Genomic DNA, 22,164 nt, shown 5'->3' with positions numbered 1-22,164 from the left:
GATTGCCTCTTGCCTCTCCCATCGTACGTTCAGCGTCTTGTTTGCTAACACCACCTCCTCCTCTGCCAATCTATCTGTGGGTGTACCCCAGGTGACAGTCCTGAGAACTCTTCTCATTTTCTTTCTACACACTCTAGGTGACCTTATCACATCTCTTGGGTTCAAATATCACCTCTATTCTGATGACACAAATTTCCCTTTCAACCCCTGGACTTACACCTGCTGTACAGACCAAAGTCTCTGAATGTCTCTCCGCTATATCATCCTGGATGGCCTTTCAACTACTCAAACTAACCTGTCAAAGATGGAGCTCCTCATACTTCCTCCCAAGCCTGGCCCTACTGCCCGTTCTCCATTAATGTTGGCAGCACTATCATATACTCGGTATCGCAGGCATTCTGCCTAGGTGTCACATATGACTCCTCCCTCATATTCTCCTCTCATTCACAATGTTGCTAAAACCTGTTGATTTTTTCCTTTGTAACATTGCAAAGATATGCCCTTTCCTCTGTCGCCCTCCCGTTTGGACTATTGTAACCACCTACTATCCTGCCTCTCACCTGTGTTCCCTACAGTCTATTTTAAATGCTGCTGATAGAAACAATTTACTCCTAAATCTGTCTCGGCATCTCACCTGAGGATATCGCTCTCCTGGCTTCCATTTAAATACAAAGTACAAAATTCTCCACCTCTTTTAAGGCTACATACTCCTCTGCCCCTCCTTACATACCAGCCCTAATTTCTTGCTATATACCTGCCCGACTCTTGCTTTCTGCTCACGAATGTCTTCTGCCTACCCCTTTTGTATCTAAAGCCCTCTCCCGCCTAAACCGTTTTTACTTACTCCCTCACGCCTCTGGAATTCCCTTCTCCTTAATATCCCACTAGCACCCTCCCACTCCACCTTTTGAGGCCCATCTTAAAACACACCTCTATGCAACTATACATCTCATATGCATTCACCTTGACCCCTTGCAGATGCACTTACGATAACACCCTCCTTCTGTTTCTGTAAGTTCTTCTTTGTAAGTTGATTGTAAGCTTTTCAGGGCAGGGACTCCTTTTCCTAATGTTACTTTAATGTTGAAGCGCTTATTCCTATTATGTCACGTGCATTACTGCTGTAAAGCGCTATGTACATGGATGGCGCTATATACATCAATAAAGTAGAGTCTCGGTTATCCGACATTCGTTTTAACCGACACCTCCCCCCCCCCCCGCCCTTCCCCCCCTCTCACTTACAGGCTTCGGTGGAGCAGGGCAGTAGAGGAGAAAGACGGTGGGCGGTGGTGGCAGAAGAGGAGGACTAAAGACCACAGGAGTGAAGCGGCACAGGAGGAAGACAGCTGGCGGCGGGAGAAGAGGACCATGTCAGTGAAGCAGAGGAGTTGGACAGCAGATAGCGACTGCGGCAAGAGAAGACAATGAGACCATGTGAGCAGAGGAGGAGCAGAGCAGCACAGGAGAACGGCCGGGGAGGTGCACGCTTTAACAGCGATGAACACCGGAAGACGGTGTGCTCCTCCCCGGCCGTTCTCCTGCGCTGCCCTGCTCCTGCATCGCTCACATGGTCTCATGGTCATCTGCTGCCGCCGCCCGATGTCTAACTCCTTTCCTCCGCTGACATGGTCCTCTTCTCCCATCGCCAGCTGCTTTCCTCCTGTACTACTCCGCTCCCGTGGTCTTCAGTCCTCCTCTTCTGCCGCCATCCACCGTCTTCCTCCTCTTGCTGCCTTGCTCCACCGAAGCCTGATAAGTGAGAAGAAGGTGGAGGGGGGTCGCAGATGTCAGATAATACTTTTTATCTGTCATTTTCAGTTATCCAACATCTTATCAGTCCCGTTTTAGGTTGGTTAATCAGGACTCTACTTACAGTACATGCTAAATGCTGTCTCTCCACTCAATCAAAATAATAAGGTACCTTTGTTTCACAGCGTTACCCTTAATAGAGCTCAGTGAATATGGAATGAATATGATTAAGCCTGTAATGAAGAATAACAGCTGTTAAAACTAATGGCAAGCTTTTAACGTGCGTAAAACCGGCTTAACATTACTGTAATTGCTTTAGTGACTTAGTAAAAAAAAATAATGAGATGCAATACCTAATTCTTAGTGATTATACTTAAAGCAGCAGTTCATGCAATATCCTACATGTGCTTTTTTTTTAATAAATCATTTCTGTACTATGAGAAAATACTTGTAGCATTAAACAAAATGTTTTAAAGACCTTTTTAATGTTTCTAATGTAGGAAGCATTTCCAGAGTGACAGACCCCTTCCCCTTCTGATAGGCTCTGGCTCTTGAGCCCCACACTCTCTCTAGCAGTGAACCAGTTGTATCTACTGCCCAGTCAATCATATTCCAGGACTACATTGCCCAAAATGCTGTGCAAGATCTAAATGAAATAACCCGGAGCAAGCGATCGATTACAGGAGAACAGATTGATCTGCAGCTGAGCTAATCACTTGTCAGTGTGCAGATTCTATTGATTCACATATTGAATGGGAATTTTTATATATATATATATATATATATATATATATATATATATATATATATATATTTTTTTTTTTTTTTTTTAAACGGTTCTTGAACTGCAGCTTTAAAATGCTTCTCTATATCTAAAGCTTGCAATCCAGACAAACCTCTTAGGCGTTTTGTACTGTGACGAAATGGTAGAAATGGTAGAAATGTGTTCAGCCTTTCTCAGTTACTCCTTCATACGTCTTTTTGATTCTTCTTCGAATAGGTTTGTGAAAAAGGAAACAATCCCAAACTGGTGGAGCTATTGTTAAATAATGGCGTTCGGGAGCAAGATGCCAGGACAGCTCTACATGTCAGCATTAAGAAGTGCGATAACCAGATCATTGGCTTGCTTTTAAGAAAACTTGGTTTAGATGTGGCCAATAACAGTATATGTCTAGGAGGTTTTCATATGGGCAGAATAGAACCATCATGGCTCAGCCCTCTGTTTGCAGAAAAACTGCCTGCGTTAAAACAAGCAACAGTATATCAAGAAGGGAAGAAAGGTATGTTTCATGTCTCCTCCTTTAATACAGAAACATCATGTATCTGATTTTTTTTTCTCATGTAGAGACAAAGGTTTGGGTGTTAAAGCAGCAATTCAAGCAATATCCTACATGTGTGTGTTCTTTAATAAATCAGTTCTGTACTACGAGAAAATACTTGTGGCATTTAAAAAAATGTTTTAAAGACATTTTTTAATGTTTCTAATGTAGGAAGCATTTCTAAAGTGACAGCCCCTTTCTCCTTCTGATAGGCTCTGGCTCTTGAGACCCGCCCTCTCTCTAGCAGTGCACCAATTGAATCTAGTAACTGCCCAGTCAATCATATTCCAGGAACTACATAACCCGGAGCAAGCGATCGATTACAGGAGAACGGATCGATCTGCAGTTTAGCTAATCACTTGTCAGTGTGCAGATTGTATTGATGCACATATTGAATGGGAAAAAAAAAAATATATATATATATATATATATATATATATATATATATATATATATATATATTTTAAAAACGGCAGCTTGAACTGCAGCTTTAATTGAATTATTGAGTATTTAGGACCCGACTCTGAAAACCTTATTCTTCCTCTTCTATTCCAGTTATAATATAGCAATTCTCTCACTCAGCCTTAAATTCCAGCTCAAACATGCTTTTTAAACTGATATACAAATACCATTATGTAAATATATCTGATATAAATTGAACTAAAAAATGACTTATCAGTAAAGGCTTAATTATAACATTTTGTTCAATATTATTTCATTAGTATTATTGTGGGGTGTGAAATGAGAATTACAATTTTGTTACTTTTTTTTTTTTATGTGAACTTGTTCGTCCTTCCATTTTTTTTTCTTCAAGGGGTTAGGGAAGGCGTACAGAAAACAGAATAGGGTAACTAAGGGACACTTCAATTACAGACATGTACTTACATATGTGAGCCAATGAATACTTAAAATTAAATTCTATGAAATAAAACACTATAATAAAAACAAAAACAACGTTCTTTGGCAATAATACAATACACTACATATATATACGGTATTCAGCAATGTTAGGATTAAATATAGTATATCAGTTCTGGCGTCTTAGTGGAATAAACATACATTTCCAGTTATGTTTAATGTTTTGTTTCAAATCCATTTTCCATTTTCATTCTCTGTGAGTATAATTCTAGCCCATATAGTTGCCCTCCTGTTTTATATTTTAGTCTACCATGTCCCCTTTAATCTGTTGTCCCTCTAAATTTGGAGAGTCCCCTGGAGAAATGTATGCCCCCTATATAGTGTCTCCATGGTTCCCACACTCTCTCAATGTTACCTTTTTAATGTTCACAATCACATAAGTTGAAGTTACATACTGTAGGATATTTTAGTTTTTCTGTTTTAGCACAAAGTCAGCCCTGAACTCCCAGTATGAAAACAAAGACTCGTGTACCCAACTCTGGGAATTTAGTAGAGCAGGGAAAGCTTTGAAAACCTAGGTTCATCTTTCAGACCAAGCCAGTTCTACAGTAAATTCATATTTTATAGGCCTTTAGCACAAAAACCGATGTTACCCTTCATTGACTTGTATGGAGCTTAGTGAAGGACCCCATAAAAGTGCAGGGTCTAATGGAACCTAAAATATTTTAACATTAAACAGTAATTACACAATAGCATGAAGACCATTTATTATATTTTTCAACCCAAAATATTAAAGTACTTGGTTTCTTTGGGGCGGGGAGAAAACAAAACCAAAGCATTCATCTTTTTTTGTTGGACATGCTTAGCCATTTCTGTTGTACAATTAGCAGCAAAAGGGTTACTTCGTGCTGCAGGTCCTTGTGGTTTTTATGGGATGTTTATTTGAATAGTTAATGTTACAACTATTATTGAGAAATGGATTCAAATGTCTCCTAGATTCAGGCCCCATATTGGCAAGGACGGTTTTGCGATATCAGAGGAAGAATATTGTAGCGGATGACTCCCGATCTTCTGGGGGCTTCGGTTGTACGGAAGATATGCATGATAAAGGGGACGACTGTCCCCTAATGCCTGATGTTTCTGACGATGTTGGATTACCATACAGTGATGACATAGACAGTGAAGGTGCGTGCAAAAAATACTTATACTCTAAAGCCAATGTTCTTAACTTGTTTTTTTTAATATGATTATTGTTGAGATGAAATGTTGGGTAATTGGTAGTTAAAGCAGCGATACTTCTCCCCCCCCCCCTCTTTTTTTTTCTCATTTCTAATTTTTATATGTCAAGTATGTGGCAATGTATAATTCTACGTTTTTACCTAAGCTGGCAATCGTTTGGTGCCCCTGTTATAAATTTGTCAAAATCCTGATTGTGTGCCTAACTAAATGGCTGCCTTTCAGTTTCAATCAATCCTTCAGTCTGTGTAACTCAGCAGCTACAATGTATTCTTATACAGTATTACGAAGGTAACATTATCTATTATTACAGCTCAAACTGCTCAGAACATTGACAACAAATGATCACAAACAGGAAAGTGTTGCAAAGATCTTGCACTGCTTGGGAGGTGGGCTAAAACTGGCAATAGAAATCAAAGAATGCTTTAAAACTCATTAAAAATGGCATTAAGAGTTGAATTTAAAAAAATGGTCACTTATCTAATACGACAAAACTGATTTATTTAAAAAATATATAAGATTTCACATGTTTTTGCTTCGTTAATGACTTTTAGCAGTCTTGATGAATTTTTGTAAGACCATAATAGCTCAATACGCAACTGCCTGTAATTGCCAACTTAGAAGGAAGATTTTGATAAGGGTTTTTTTTTTTTTTTTTTTTTTTTTTTTTTAAGGTTACACCTATTACTGCAAACCATGAAATCTATAACTAAAGTTTTGTAACCTGGCCTTGTAGGTGCTTTTTAAATGCACATGCTGACTGTCCCTTCACTTACAGCAGTGCCTTAAAGAACTATCTAAAAGTACAGATTGAATATTTTACCTTTTTGTGATTGCAATTTTATTCTTACAGGAAGTGAAGGATCACATCGAATGAAAAAGTCTCACTCATTTGGCAATCTGGATATGCACAAAGATTATTCAAAGTTGGATAATGGGACATCCTGGCAAAGACATTCCTACTCTTTGGTATGGTTTATGAAAAATGTATGTGTGTTCAGAACTCCGTTGAAATGGATGATGTCACCCTCTCTTGGCACCTCAATAATAATTTTACTATGTACAGCTCAACTCCGTTATAACGCGATCCGTTACAACGCAGATCCTCTTGTAACGCGATGCAAGCGTGGCTCCCAATTTTTGTATTTATAAATACTTTACAACACGATTAGTGGTATCTTAAATACTTTACTGTACAACGCATACAATTGTACATTATTTCTAACGCGATCCGCTTATAGCGCGATGTGATTCTTTGGACCCCAAGCACAGTGTTATAAGGGGGTTGAGCTGTATGTATGCATGTATATATTTAGCGTTGTTTCCCCCACCCTATGGGAAATGTGGCAGCTACTGAGTGTATGGTGCTTTTACATGTGGCTCACAGGAGGCATGAACATCCGCTGCTGGGAGCCCGGGATGTACCTGATCCGTCTGGTGACAGCGCCTCCACCTGTGAGGGATCCTAACAGCGCCGGAAAACCCCTTCACAGGACCCAATGCAATAAGATCACACACTTGTATTTAATAACAGTTTACTGAACACAGGTACAACTAGATATATCATTAACCCACATACAATATAGGCCTCGCACGGCCGTAGCCCCACCGTGCCCTCCAACCGTAGTGTCCACCCCTGATGGGATTTCCCCAAAGTACACTGAGGGGCCCCTGGGCACCCAACCTCCCTGGTGTCCACAAGAGCCAACCCACCCAATGTGTGAGACAGCGCTGCCCACAGTAACTGAAAGTGTTGTAGTTGGTGCACGCTGTGAAGGTACCTGCCCAGGTGCTCCAGCACCCGGTAGGAGGGTCTCACCTTTGAAAGTCTATGATAGTGCGGTGGTGGTCCTGCCTCAGACCACAGTCTGCAAATCGCTGTGCGGCATCTTTAAATGGCACTAAACACTAACTGTATACAGCTACAGGGGAAATGTCCCTAGCTAGGGGATTCCCTGTAGCAGACACAATCTGATTAGGTGAGTGGGGCCATCTTGGACCTAAAGGGTTAATCTGGCCTAGTCTGGATGCCACTGGCACCCAGACTCTACCTTCTCTTTCTCTGTCCTGGCTCCAACTGTCAGTCCCTCTTACTGTCAGAACCCCAACTGTCAGAATTGTAACTGCCATGCATCTCTCAGCCCTATTGGTTGCCTGGCTGCATGTGGTCTGCAGCCCATGAGGTTGCTGGGACTTGTAGTTCCCCTGCTGTGCTATACTCCTAATGGCCGCCACTTGCTACTGCGTATCCGCACTGTCCCCAGCCTATGCTGCCTATGGAAAGGTAAGGGGACAGACGGGGGACCCAAGATATATATATATATATATATATATATATATATATGCAAATATAACTGTATGCTCATCTGCATGTCTTAGGCAGGTCTGCAACCCCGCCTTTCCCCATCATCACCCAGCATACAGCACTTCCACTGCAGCAAGGGATTCTGGGAAATGACATGCAAATGAGCACACAGTGTCACTTTTTGCCTCAATAACCATTTTTAACATGGTTCCCTATAGGCTTAAGCTTGCTGCATGGTCACAGCTTTGAGCACAGCCAGGGTTAAGGTGCATACCCACAAAACCACCCACAGACAGCTGTTTCGACCTTGATGGGTCTCATCAGTGTGGGGTTGGCTTTACTGGGAATGCAAGAGAGGCTATGGGATAGGCTAAACCATAATACTGAGTTAAGTTATGGTGAGTAAACAAAGTGACAACAACCCTCCACAGGAAAGCAAATATGCAAATATAACTGTATGCTCATCTGCATGTCTTAGGCAGGTCTGCAACCCCGCCTTTCCCCATCATCACCCAGCATACAGCACTTCCACTGCAGCAAGGGATTCTGGGAAATGACATGCAAATGAGCACACAGTGTCACTTTTTGCCTCAATAACCATTTTTAACATGGTTCCCTATAGGCTTAAGCTTGCTGCATGGTCACAGCTTTGAGCACAGCCAGGGTTAAGGTGCATACCCAGAAAACCCACCCACAGACAGCTGTTTCGACCTTAATGGGTCTCATCAGTGGGGGGTTGGTTAACTGGGTACGCAAAGAAGCTAAAGGATGGGGTTTACCATACTGAGTTAAGTTATGGTGAGTAAAAAAAAAGTGACAAAAACCCTCCACAGCAAAGCAAATATGCAAATGTAAATACATTTATTATTTATTATATATATAGTCAGGAGATTTTTTTTTTTTTTTTTATAAAGACAAATATGTCACCCCTGACGGTGCTATAGGGCAAAAAATATATGAAAAGAAGAAACAAACAGTGCCCTGAAGAAGCACTCTAGCATATCCAAAAATTTTAAATGTATTAAGGAATATGTGAAAATACGCACAACCATTAATAAAAATAGCTGAGGAAAAAAACCCCGGTACTTAAACTGACTGCCTGTAAATGTATAGTAAATATACAGTACAATAGGAGCAAAATATCTAAAGATGTAACTAGTAGACATTGAGATTGAATGAATAAACTATTGTATAAATAATGCTCCTTCTAATCAAACGGTATCAGGTGAAAGAATATTTCAGATACACTGATTCCTGCGCTCCCCTACCTCCTGGAAAACCATATCTACTGAAGTGGAGTCTGCAGACCATCCACTAAAAGGGTTTTTAGAGCTGCATTTTTTTTCTTGCACAAGTATTTCACTTATCATTGCATAGTCACTAATTTGTGCATTCTTTATTCACTTAACACTGTTTTTATGGTTACAATGTTTATATTGCACTTATTCACATTATTATTTTGCGCCCACCCTGATTTTTTTGTTTCGAAAGAATATTTCACCCTACTCCCCATATGTATGTTGTTGGGGGATGTCTTGTTCACTATTGTATTCTCTACACCGGCCGGTGTTTATAGGGGGTAGGGCGAAATATTTTTTCACCTGATACCACTTGATTAGTAAGAACATTGTTTATGCAATAGTTTATTCATTCACTCTGTGTCTAGTAGTTACATCTTTAGATATTTTGCTCCTATTATATATTCACTATATATTTACAGGCAGTCCGTTTAGGTACAAGGTTTTTTTTCCTCAGCTATTTTTTTTATAAATTGTTGTGTGTATTTTAAGATATTGCTTAATAAATGTAATATTTTTGGATATGCTTGAGTGCTTCTTCAGGGCTTACACATACACAGATGGACAATTTAAACCCCCAAAGATCTGCATAAGCAAGTCTTTAACTTTAGGTGGAGTGCCATACCACACGATTTGTTATTTCTGCGTGTTTATTATACCCGATTCCCATTTATCTATTTTATTCTTTAATAGGTGCCATGTGGAGATTCTGAATCTTTGGTACAACGAAAAAAAGATTTTCCTCCAATTGATTATCTAGGTAAGCCATTCTTTAAATATATTTTTTAATTCCACTTTTTGCAATCCAGTGCATTCATACTTCAACGAATTGCTTTGTTTTTATGCGACAGAGAGTAGAAATAATTGGGAGGAGGGATGAAATGTATTGGAATGCTGGAAGGCGTGGGGACACAGAGACAGCAAAGTTGGACATGGAATGAGTTACTGTATGCAGGGTTGATGAGTGGTTACATAATGGCAGCTAATGTCAAGTGACAAAGGGTAAAAGTGTGAGGACTGGACCAGTACACCAGAAGATTTATATTAGCAGGTCAACTAAAATGGTTCTAGACCTGCATGTGAAAACCTGTGAGAAAATATGTAAAGATCGCAAAGTGCATTCTGTAGAATGAATATTAAAATGGGTAGAAAAATCTAGAGATAGACAGCACTCAAAATTTTCTTAAAGCTAGATACAGGGTGCTCAAGGGAACAGGGAGGATATATAGTGGCACCTCTGGTATTGTAGAAGTAAAGATTGGTTATTTTAATGTTGGAATTCTAGTTGTCATAAGTTTAACATGACGTACTTTTACAAAGTAGCACTGCTGAATTCATCATTGCATTTCTGCTTCTCAGTCTTGTGGCACAGGTGTGACCTGCATGCCAGCCCATAAACACGCCAGGAACAAGGTCAAAATGAACTGGGGTCTTGTACTTAGTGCGGCTTATACAAATGTATACAAACTTGTGCAAAGTCTGTACTGTTTTGGGAAAACAGTGAAATATATAAATAAATTAAACTTTATATGCACGAACTTTTAAGTGCCTCATTCGGGAAAGGTTCATAAAAAAAATCACCGGACCATTTAAATCACCCTTTTTATGAGCGTTGCTATCACGGTATTCAGAAAGCCTTCGTTATCTGTCATAGAAAATTCACAAAACGGGTGATAAGCCGGTGATCTGATGAACGACCCTCTGAAAAGGCCTTACCCGGCGAGTTGTATCTGTTGCAGAGAAAGCTTCTCTGAGAGAGCCGTCTCTCCCTGTGCAAATATCGCCCGAAATTTATGTATATAAATTTTAATTTTGTTAATAGTTTAGATGAGCAGGGGGTCTCCTGAGCTGAACCGCATTGGTTTCAGCCTCAGGGACCCCCTACTTCCCGAGATACAGGCCCCGTTATGGGGTGCCGGTATCTCCTATGCATTTTATTCCCATGGTCACGTGACGCGGACATTTAAATGCATAGGAGATACTGGCCCCCATAACGGGGCCTGTATCTCGGGAAGTAGGGGGTCCCTGAGGCTATCCGCTAGGGTAATGAAATATACTGTAAATGCATTTTTATTGCATAGGGTTCATGCCAGGGGTCTCTGGTGCTAATATTAATGTATATCAGCTCCAGAGATTCCCGGCATCAATCCTATGCAGGAAAAATGCATTTTTTTTCTAAGTCCCATCTCGCAGCTTCTCTGCAGGTTTCCAACACCTTTAAGCCAACTTTTTCTGGCGTGAGAATTTTGTGATAAAATCACCATTCTAGAGCGGTGATAAGCGTTCATAGCCAAATCACTGCTACTAGAATTGCATGAGTTTATGAACATGCCGAAAAGTGGTGATAAGTGGCTTATCACCGCTGCCTCTGTGATTTTTTTTATGACCAAATTTTTTTGAGCAATTCAGTCTTTTATCACCCACTTACCACTGCTTACTGAATAGCAGTAGGCATTTTGGGTGAGAAGTGCTTGATAAGTGGCTTATGAACGCTTTCTAAATGAGGCCCTAAGTCTCTTACATGACTTATTCAAAAAGATCTACATACTTTAAAGTTCATACAAGCAGGTGTATTTTATTTATTTTCTCTGCTTGTAATCTTAGAGTAGCTTCTCTGCCTTTACTGTAATAATATTTATACTTTCCGTAGTTAAAAAAAACACACACTGTCCTTGCAAGCTCAAAAACCAAACCCACTACATCAGGGATGTCAAATTCATTTCATGAGGGGCCTGATTAGATTTAATTTGGGCCCATACGCACCATTGTATTTTCAAAATACGCATATAAAACATAGCCGTGCGGCTGTATGCTAGATGTCAGTAGTAAGCTCACTCTTCCCCCCGCCTCTCTCTCCGTCATTCCCTCTCTCCTCTCTCATTTCCCTCCTTCCCTCTATTTCTTTCCCTACCTCCCACACAAATCCCCCCACCCCCAGACACACTCTTAATTTCCCCCCACAGCATGGAAGAGCAGTACAGGACCCTCACCATGCTAACTCTCCCCTTATGTCACGGTGCCTGGTCTGCAGGCTGGATAGAAGGGTCCGGCTGGCTGAATACTGTGTAGTGACTAATGTAGACAACAAAAGACCAAAAAAAGTCCTCTAAAGTTGGTGGATGGATACAAGTATAAATAAGCGCCATACATCAACTTTAGTGGTCACTCTCTTTCTCATTTGGAATTAAGGTATTTAGGCTCCACCTATTAAGGTACTACTTTTTAACTATTTCCAACATCCATAGGTATCTAGAGTGCATACTATTTGGGGCTAGTTTTTTCTCTTCCCTCCATCTCTAGTTATGATATACCTTCTGTATAAGAAAAGAAACCTAGAATTTAATGGCATATAAGAACCACTTGACCGACCAAGTTTGCCCATCTTCCCATAGGCTGTAAAACTGCAGAGTTTTTTTTTTATCCTTGGTTTTCATTTATATTTATGATCACTTTGTCTATTCCATACATTTTTTTTTTAAATCCCTTACTACCACCTCTGTTGGGAGCTATTCCATGAATCCACCTCCTTCTCCTTGTAGAAATACTTCCTATGAACCTGGCACTCTCCAGCTTCAGAGCATGACATCATGTTATATAGCATTTCTCATTTTGTGAAATATGCTTCCCTCCTGTACTTTGTTAAAAACCTTTATGGATTTGAAAGTTTCCATAATATCCCCCCTCTTCCTTCTCTCAAAGCTGTACTTATCATGGTCCTTCAGTCTTTTCTGATTTTATGTTGTATAGACCATGCACTGTTTATTAACTCTTCTTGGCACAATCTCTAATAGTTTGTTGGCCTTTCTGGAGATATGTTTGTTTTGCACTTTTTGGCATTAAACTAGTTACCACACTCTAGAGCCGAGGTGGGCAACCCTGTCGCCAATCGCCACGAGTGGCGAATTGGCCATGAAAGTGTGGTGAATTTGAGTTTGTGAGCTCCCACAGTAAAATAAACTTTTTCCTGACGGCGTGTGCTGGTTTCAACGTCAGTCAACGACGCTACACACCATCCAATACTCAACTCTGCCTTCAGTTAGAGTCTAAACCCGACCTTGAACTGTTGTTTTTTTTTATGGGAGCTAAAATTTTTAGTGGCGCAAGTAAATGAAAAGCATGGTGTGGCGATTTCCACTTCTCATTCGCCACACCTGTGGCTACATTGAAAAATAGGTTGCCCACCTCTGCTCTAGAGTGACTATTCCTCTAATCTACCTAATGTCAATCTTCACTACTTTTGTTTACCTCCCCTGAAGTGTGTCAACCTTGTTGCCGATCTTTGTGTCATTTACAAAAAGGCATACTTTCCATTCAAGATAATTTGTCATTTCCCTAATAAAGATATTAAAGAGCACCGGGTCCCAGTACATATTCCTGAGGTACTCCACTGGTCATCTTCCCCGCCTCTGAATGTACTCTACCACAACTGTCTGTCATCAATCCTTCAGCCAATGTCTTAACCATTCAACCACTTCTAAATCCAATCCCTAGCATATCAATGTATCAGTCTTCTGTGTGGGACAGCATCATAGGTCATATAAAGATAAGAATCATCTATTGCTCCACCATGATACAGTACCTTAGTTACCCAGTCATTTCCAGAATCAGACATTTTGGTCGCAACTTTTTGCCGCGACCAAGTCGGTGTTTGGTTACCGAGGGGCCTTTTGTCCACAGCTGCCCTGCCGCTGGACACTCAGCCGCCAGCCATTTTCCCCGTAAGATAAGTTAACTTAAGGAGTTTTAGCGGTTTGGGTAGGGGGTTAAAGATAGGGTTTTAGGACAAGGAGTTAAAGTTTTTAGAGTAGGGAGTAGCGTTAAGATTAGTTTTTTTTAGGGTAAGGTAAGGGACTTACCTTGGCGGTGAAACAGCTGGCGGAGAGATGTCCCTGCTAAATGCCGGCAGAGACTTAGTCGCAGCAAAACGGCCACAACCAAATATCCTAGACTGGTCATTTCTATTAATAGTCCTATTCCCTAACTGTAGTCTCTCCCCTTCACCTAATGCTGTGAACACTGAGCAATAATAATTAAGGTGGTCTGCTATACCTTTTTGTCTCAGAACTTGCCTTTCCTTTCTGTCTTTTGTCTTATAATTCATCCTTTCGATTTTCTCTTTTCACTTCACATACCTTAAAAAAAAAAAAAAATGAAGAGCTTTGTCCCCCTTCTACCTGACTGAGCTGTTTTCAGCTTGGGTCTCTGCATGCCTGATTATTTGCTTAGCCTCCTTCTGTCTAACCTGATATTGTTCTTGATCCTCCTTCTGTGTCTGCCTATATATCCTAAATGGTTTTTAGCCTTTCCAACAACTGCTCACCTTCTTTTGAAAAACATATCCGATTTTATTTTCCTTAATGCTTTACTAACCTGTCTGACACAAAGGTCTGTTGCTTCTCATATTGCATATTTGCTTTTGCACACCACTCCATTACTTCTACCCTGCCAAAGTGTCCCTTAAATATTTTCCCATCTCTGAAAAGTCAGCCCTCCTAAAATCGAAACCTTTAGTTTTTGTGTGGTCTGACTTTGCCCATGTTTACACTAAACCACACTGGTTGATGATCACAGGAACCTAAGCTGTTCCTCACAATTACATCTAATACATTATCCCCATTTGTAAGTATTAAGTCTACTAGACATGTTAATCCACATCTAGCAGATTGAAGTATCCCATAATGATTCTCTCATTTCATTGCCATCTTAGTGATGGCCTCTATTAACACCCTATCCAATTCCTCTTCTTGTCCTGGAGGTCTGATCACTAGCCCAGTACAAATGACAACCTTCTGGCCAGTTTCTAGGTTTACCCAAAATGAGTTCCTTTTCTCCAGTGCCTTGTTCTAAAGTAGCTTTTATATTGGAATTAGCAACTCCTCACTTCCTAAATAGAGTGTAATCTGGGTATAGCTATGTCCCAGTTCTAATTTTCTTTGTACCATGACATCGTAATAGCTACCATGTTTAAATCGACCATTTATATTTTTGCAGTACTGGTATTTTATTTCCTAAACTATGAGCATTTGTACACATAGCTGGAAGGCTTTGGTTACTGCTTTTCCTAATCCCTCCTGATTCTCCCGTACACCACCTACTTGCATTACTGTTCTTTTTTGTATATATCATCACTCATTTCACTGCCCCCCTTTGCTAGTTCATAGTCTTGCTAATGACGCATGTGAACTGCTCACTCAGTATCCTGGTTCCACTCCAAGATGGACGCAGGACATCTCTTTTATGTAGACCCATATCTCTCCAGGTGGGACAGCAATGTTTAAATTGCCACTTCCTCACCCTCACCTTGAGAAAGACTGTATGTGCAGTCGAAACGTTGGAATTATTGGCTGTGAATAAATCACCATATTTCTAAGCCCGTGTGCCAGGATCTTCCTTTATTCAAATCGCCACTTCCTCAACCACGCATTAAAGTGTTGAGTCCTGCCTTTCCCATCCCTATATAGTAGCAATACCTCTGAATAAGCCACTGAGGATGTTACCTGCCAAAGAGCAATCACACAATAGAAAAAAAAACACACAGCAAAACACAAACAACATACAAACTGATCCATCTCTCATGTCTATTTTAACACTTTGAGTGCCAGAGGGGCTACAGTACCAGAGTTCTGCAGCCCATTAGGCTCATCAAAATAATGTGATTGCTCCTTCGCTATCGCATGACCATGATGTCACTTGATGAAGACTAGAGGAATGGGTCTTCCATTTGTAAATGAGCAAAAAGTGCCAGACCTCAAGACCACTGCGTCATGGGGCAACCAAGTGGGTCAATTCACACCCCAAAATAGCTGCATTTGCAATTAGACTGAAGGCTCCTCGGAGCTGGGACTCCTTTTCCTTAATGTTACTTTTATGTCTGATGCACTTATTCCCATGACCTGTTATTTATATTATCTATTATTTATTTGATTACCACGTGTATTACTACTGTGAAGCGCTATGTACATTAATGGCGCTATATAAATAAAGACATACAATACAGGATGTTTTTCAGGCAGAGTGAGCAAGTGTTAGTTAAGTTATTGCTACATTTACCTTACGTGAGGTTTTGTTGTTGTAGAGTATTGTAACATTGTAAAAAGCACCTCCTTTTATGACTTCTGTTCTTATAGGTGTCTCAGCCAAGTTTCCTTTGCATCTGAAGCGAGCCGATAGCTTTCCTTCACTTGCCGAAAAGGAACATATTAGATCACTAGATCTTTCAGCAAACGACTTGGAAAGCATAGACATAGTCATTCAAAAGTCATCAAGCCTAACTTGTCATATAGAACGTCTTGAAAAACTGGAGCTCCAACAGAACGCCCTTTCAACCTTTCCAAAACCACTATGTGAAGTAAGTCTATTCACAACCAGAAAAGTGTTAGAAAGTTGGGTCCATATTTAATAAGCGGTGACACTCCATGAAACACCTTCCGGTGTCAGCATTCACCTTATGGTACATTCAAGTGAATGGGCTGTAAGATGTCTTCGGGTGCCAAAAGATGTCTTGTAGAGTTGCAGCGCTTAGAAGAAAATGCTTTAAAGGCTTTTACCCATCTATTTACTTTATGAAGTTAGCAATTTATTATAGGAAGTGCATTACTCTGTGTTCACCTGCTTAAACTAGAGGAAATCTCAATGATTAAATGCTTGAAAGTTTACTAAAGTAATAGTCAATTGATACTCTAATTTTTATAATGCTGGAAGCCCAAAAACGGTTAAGTAATATCTCTTCTTACTAACATGAATAAAATATACTATCAAAATGACTTAAACGGGTATTTCATATTTTTGGCAGTACACATAGTTTTATTTATTTTTTGCCTAAATGAGAATAGACGTCTGCAGTTCGACTTTGCCAGGCTACAACACACTCAAGTGTTATTCTGCTATACAAATCCTTCTAATTGTGCTTGTAATACAGGTTTTGTAGTATTCAGTTATAGTTTCCTACCTTTACTCTTTTGCTGGAATGACCGTGAATCCTAAGTATTACTTTATGTGGAAGAGTTTATTGGGCTGGTAATTAATAGTTTTAAGTGCAGCCAAGTCATTTTTTCTTAAAACATTGTAAATAATGCATACAGTAACTATAGATGATTTGAATAGAAGTATATTTATACAGTAATGTGTTTTATATTTGTATTGTGTGTAATAATCAATCTTTTAATATCATGGCATTTTTTTTCCCAACCTAGGCTTTAAAATGCTTGACTTACCTGGATTTGCACAGCAACAGCTTCAAATCTTTCCCGTCTTATGTTCTGGAGATAAATTGCATTACGTATTTTGATGTTTCAAGGAATGAAATTGGGCCTTCCTTAGCTTTGAATTCAAGTACCAAGTGTCCAACTTTAAAGCAGCTGAATCTTTCGTACAACCAGCTGAAATGTGTTCCTGAAAGTATTGGGAACGTTGCAGAAAAACTAGAGGAATTAATACTTGAAGGGTAAGGGTCTTTCTGGTGAACTGACAATTTGAAGGACCAAAGCTGCAATACATTAATTTAGTCCCCAAATTGGAACAAGATAAAGAATGCTTTATATAGTCACTTCTACCCATCGACCACATAGCTAGTATATTGAACCTCCTGTGAGCCATGGTAATATAACAAGATGCAATACAACTTACTTGTCCAATTTGGTAGGTATCACTGAGCCACTGTAAGCTGTAGCAATGGGACTGCATTGTGCTTCGGTCATTAACTTTACATGTGACAAATTCAACTTAAACTAGTAGTTCTTAGTTATCTATGTTGTATATATTTGTTTCTTTTTCTCATAGAGACTTTGTGTTATCCCCTTTTTACATTAATGGCATATGTTTATGAATTACTTATGTACCTTTCTGTCCACCTCTGATGCCAAATCTATCACAATCATTTAATTGAAATGCTCTGGTCACTGTAGACCCCACAATTAAAGTAGCAGCCCACTTGGCCAACATGTGTAAGCATGTGCCCTAAAGTGAAAGCCCTCTGCCGTTTAATAGCTTTTCTAATTGAAGCCCAGGGGTCTATAAGACCAGCGGTGCGCAAACTGGGGAGCGGAAGATTTTTCTGGGGATGTGCGCGCGGGCGGTTGCAGACGTCCTCACGCTCTTCCCCCAGGTATTTAATGAAATGACAGGGATCGCGTGAGGCCCCTGCAACACTCCACTTACTGGGATTCAGCCGACTGTGTGATGCATCGCCATGGCAACGCAGCGTCAAACGACGCCGCAGGCCATGTGACTTCACATGCTTCAAATGACACCGCGGGTCACGTGACGCGAATTAATACAAGGTAGGGTGGGTGCGCAAGAGCCAAGGAAGGGAAGACAGGGGGGCGTAGCTTCAAAAATTTGCGCTCCCCTGTATTAGACAGTTAGAGAAGGATATCAAATATCAGACACTATTGTTTTTTTATTTGGTGGTAGTAATGGGTTTAAAGCCAACAGAGAAAATATAGTTGTGATCAGGACTAAGTGACAGGCAGATATTTGCCTTTGTGAAAACTGTTCTAAGTGTTTTATTTTTACATCAGTAAAATAGATAGTTTCACAATGGAATATAAAAATCTATTATATGTATGTGTAACGGGTATTCCACCCCACCCAATCTCATATATAGTGTGGATGAGTAGAACATGTAGTGTTACCGGTGTGGTGCGTATACCTGCAGGCTCACAGGAGGTCTGAGCCTCCGCTAATGAGAGCCTGGGGTGAATCCTCTGGAACGGATCTTCTTTTACAGCGCCTCCACCTATGTAGGATTCTAGGGAAGTGTAGAATGACCCTACATAGGAACCCAATCAGAAACCACACACACAGTGATTATATAATAACTAAGGACTTTACTTATATGTGCTCCCCTAGAACAGTCACAGGTGGGGCTAAAGCACTGTGTACACGGCTCCCCATCTACCTCGGTGATCCTGAAGTCTAGTGGCACTTGGGACATGACGGCTCCCTCGTCATAGGCTTCTTGCAAGCAGGGGCACAATAGCATAAGGAGATCTATTCCTGGCGCTCGCCAGGGCACATACACATTAGGGTGTATCCCCTGACAGTCTATTTCATCCTCATGCAAAATCTCATCCTCAGAGATCAGAGTGTCTATCACAGCGTCCACGTAAGGTTGAAGATAACCGTGCTTGCTCCCCCTGGTGGAATCTAACGGAAGGGCACTTTTTACAAGGAATTGTTTTTCGCTCTGCACTGAGTCACTCACATCACAGGGGAGGGGCTCTGACTTTCGCGCCAAACCCGGACAGAATGTTGCGACATCTTTCTGTGCAGGCTTGCAGTCAGCAGCACGTGCGCTCTCCTGATTTGGCGGGAGACGCCATTTTGCTGGGTCGGCATAGACTAGGGGGTACCCTTCTGAGGGGCCCCCGGGCATGAACAGTGCGGACGGTGCCTCTGCCAGGCATATATCCTCAGTGTGAGTTACAACAAACAGTATGGTTTTCCATGTGGACGTGGGATCTTGTTCCTCCTCTAAGACACATGCCCACGGCCACCCAGGAATTTTACACATATACTCCCGGACTTTAACCGCGGGTATAAGAGCGGGAATGCCTCCTACCGCCACTCCCTGGCCAGGTTCCATATACTGCCGCAAAGCCCAGGCAAGGACCTCGTCTCTGGACTTCACAAACATGGCGACAAAAATATGAACGGGATAATTTAGAAAAAAAATGGACAGGGCACCCCAGGTGGTATCTCAGCAGCGCCTCCAAATGTAACGGGTATTCCACCCCACCCAATCTCATATATAGTGTGGGTGAGTAGAACATGTAGTGTTACCGGTGTGGTGCGTATACCTGCAGGCTCACAGGAGGTCTGAGCCTCCGCTAATGAGAGCCTGGGGTGAATCCTCTGGAACGGATCTTCTTTTACAGCGCCTCCACCTATGTAGGATTCTAGGGAAGTGTAGAATGACCCTACATAGGAACCCAATCAGAAACCACACACACAGTGATTATATAATAACTAAGGACTTTACTTATATGCATGGAGAATATCATCACATTTACATAACCTCATAACCTGTGTCCCTCTCACGAGGAGACACTACCCGTGACGTCTCGCAGGACGTTTTCCCAACACTAGGTGATCCCACCCAGTGTCCAGTGAAACCCCCACACCCAATGTCCCGTACTCCTACGGAGATAGTCAATGGGTGACTGCGCAGTCACTAAAACCTCTAGGCCTGTTGGTGCACATGTGTTGGTATAATACCTGCCGAGCACTCCGGTGCTCGGGTCCGCAACAGTCTTCTCAAAGGATCAGTTGGGCGATGCCTCCTTCTGATCCTCCACTACTCTCCTTGTACGTGGACCGCTCGAGCGGTCCCACTCCGGAACAGTCTCTGTGGACCCCAACGTGGGTCCAACCGCTTTCCGGGAACAGCAACCGCCGCTCTCCCTATCTATCCCTAAAGTGACAGGAACCCTAACCTAGGGCCTGTCCCTGATGAACCGCAACCTGGGGTGGCTTGGGGAAAACTCCTAGGGCCTGCGGAGTAATAACCTGCCCCACTCCCCTAGCTACCCAAGTCCCTAATCCTCCCTATAACTAGCTACTCGCTACTCCTAACAGCCTGCAGCAGACACACAGCTCTCACCGTCCGCCTGCAGACATTCACACACGCTGCACACGCTGCGCCCAGCACATGCAGCGACACACACAGCTGGCAATCGTACACAGCCACCTGGATACCCGCAGCAATAACCCACTGCACACACTCTGTGCCTATTTGCTAGTGCGCACAGCACTACCCGCTGTGGCACTGCCAAACCTGCACCTTACACACACTAAGGGTGACCTCCCTATCTAGGGCTGTCCCTTTTCAGTTACCCACTAACCTGGTGGGGAGTTGGGGCCTACCTGGAGGGTGTGGGTACCTATCTGGATGCAGGAGCTGCACTCACTCCCTGCATCCTTCCTTCCCCTTCAGCTCCGCTGCTCCAACTAACTGCGTAGCTCTCTGCCCGCGAAATGTATCCAATCTATCTTCCCAGGCTGAGCATCCTCCAGCCCTATTGGCCGCTATGAGGCACCTGGTGCCTGTCTCCCTATGCCTCCTGGGAGTTGTAGTTACCAGGAGGCTGCTATAGCGTTGGGGCCGCGTGCGCGTTTCTCCTGCGCATGCGCGAACTACTAATGGCCGCCTCAACCTCTCCTGCGCCTTCCCGGCTTGCCCTGCACATGCGCGACTATGCCCTGTCTCTGGGGCTCTTCCTGCCCTCGCGCGATCACTGCGCATGCGCGAGTCTCTCCGCAATGGCGGCGCCCTGCTCTGCGGCCGCCGGGACCTTAGAGATGCGATCGCGGCCTTAGCAACGGCCCGATCGCGTCCCCGGCAACCGGCCGCAGGCAGGAGAAGCCGCGCTGCTCCCTGCTCCAGCCCCCACCCTTGGAAGCAGCCGTCGGGTCGTTCGGCACCCGCGCTCGAGCTGCTCCAGGGGAGGGGGGTCTCAAGGAGCTGCTGGAGACCAGGGTTACACTCTCCCCCTGGTGGAACTCCAACGTCCTCGCTTGGATAGCAAGTATAATCAGGCACAAACATTATATAACGAAAATGCAGTACACAGAATATACAACACATGTCGAATTTGCATCTCAGGTTACATTGCACTTCACACCAATTAACCGAAGCGTGCTGAGACCATTTGTGGGGTGCCCCTAATTGAACATGTGGGGGTACCTCACTTTTGCGTTCGTGAGCCTCCCCTAGAAAAATTTCTTGGAGAGCACACTCTAAAGCGACAGTTACGGGCTCTTCGCTACTTCCTCCCCCTGGTGGAAGGAGTAGCACAGTGTCTCTGAAGCAGACCTTTACCCGGTCATCTGCGGCAGGGATGCGGTAGACCAGGAGGCCAGGACCTTTTCCGCGGTCCACTACTTGGCGAATGGCACGCTCCTTTTTGGGCTTAAAGGAGGCCAGTCTCCCTGGATCTTCCTTTACACAGTCCTTGTCCCTACGGACTTGCGAGGCTTCCACTGAGAAGCGAGCACGGGACAATGTCTCTGTTTCACCAGGCAGGGGGGAAAGAGTAGACACCTTACCCCTGCGGTGATTCACGGTGGCCAACAGGTCCTCGGGGACGCTGTCAGTTCCCACCTTGGCGGTATTGGGACCTGTCCCCAACTGTTCTGGGACAGTCCACTCACTGACTCGAACTTCGGGAGCGTTGGATCCCAGTCCTGGGACCACTTGTGTCGGAGCGCACGGGCTCACACTCTGCTCAGGAACCGTAGCTTTGGCCTTCTTCACGGCCACCTCCATCGGAGTCTGTGGGGAACAAGGGGGTTCCTTACCACTCGGCTGGCTGACGATGGGCTTCCCTTCTTCCGGAAGGATTGGCGGTAGACACTGGTCCACTCTCTCCTCTGGACAGCTACCTTCTAGTGAGGACAC

At 42.7% G+C, this 22,164-nt stretch overlaps 1 protein-coding gene across 7 annotated transcripts in view; it reads left to right on the top strand.

The window, feature by feature from the left end:
* Window positions 1–22,164, top strand: part of LRRK2 (leucine rich repeat kinase 2) — a 162,707-nt gene that overhangs the window by 74,752 nt on the left and 65,791 nt on the right. For all 7 annotated transcript variants that reach the window (XR_012801632.1, XM_075599742.1, XM_075599741.1 and 4 more), the window contains 6 exons: window positions 2,750–3,029; window positions 4,923–5,111; window positions 6,016–6,131; window positions 9,459–9,525; window positions 15,893–16,113; window positions 16,958–17,208. Coding sequence is in view for 6 of the 7 variants with exons in the window: in XM_075599742.1 (XP_075455857.1) it covers window positions 2,750–3,029; window positions 4,923–5,111; window positions 6,016–6,131; window positions 9,459–9,525; window positions 15,893–16,113; window positions 16,958–17,208 (1,124 nt within the window). In the remaining variant the exon portion in view is untranslated. The remainder of the gene's footprint in view (window positions 1–2,749; window positions 3,030–4,922; window positions 5,112–6,015; window positions 6,132–9,458; window positions 9,526–15,892; window positions 16,114–16,957; window positions 17,209–22,164) is intronic.

Source organism: Ascaphus truei, chromosome 5 (genome assembly GCF_040206685.1).
Source record: "Ascaphus truei isolate aAscTru1 chromosome 5, aAscTru1.hap1, whole genome shotgun sequence".
Lineage (NCBI taxonomy): Eukaryota > Metazoa > Chordata > Amphibia > Anura > Ascaphidae > Ascaphus > Ascaphus truei.
The sequence above is the reverse complement of the archived record's forward strand: the minus strand, read 5'-3'. Positions and strand labels throughout refer to the sequence as shown.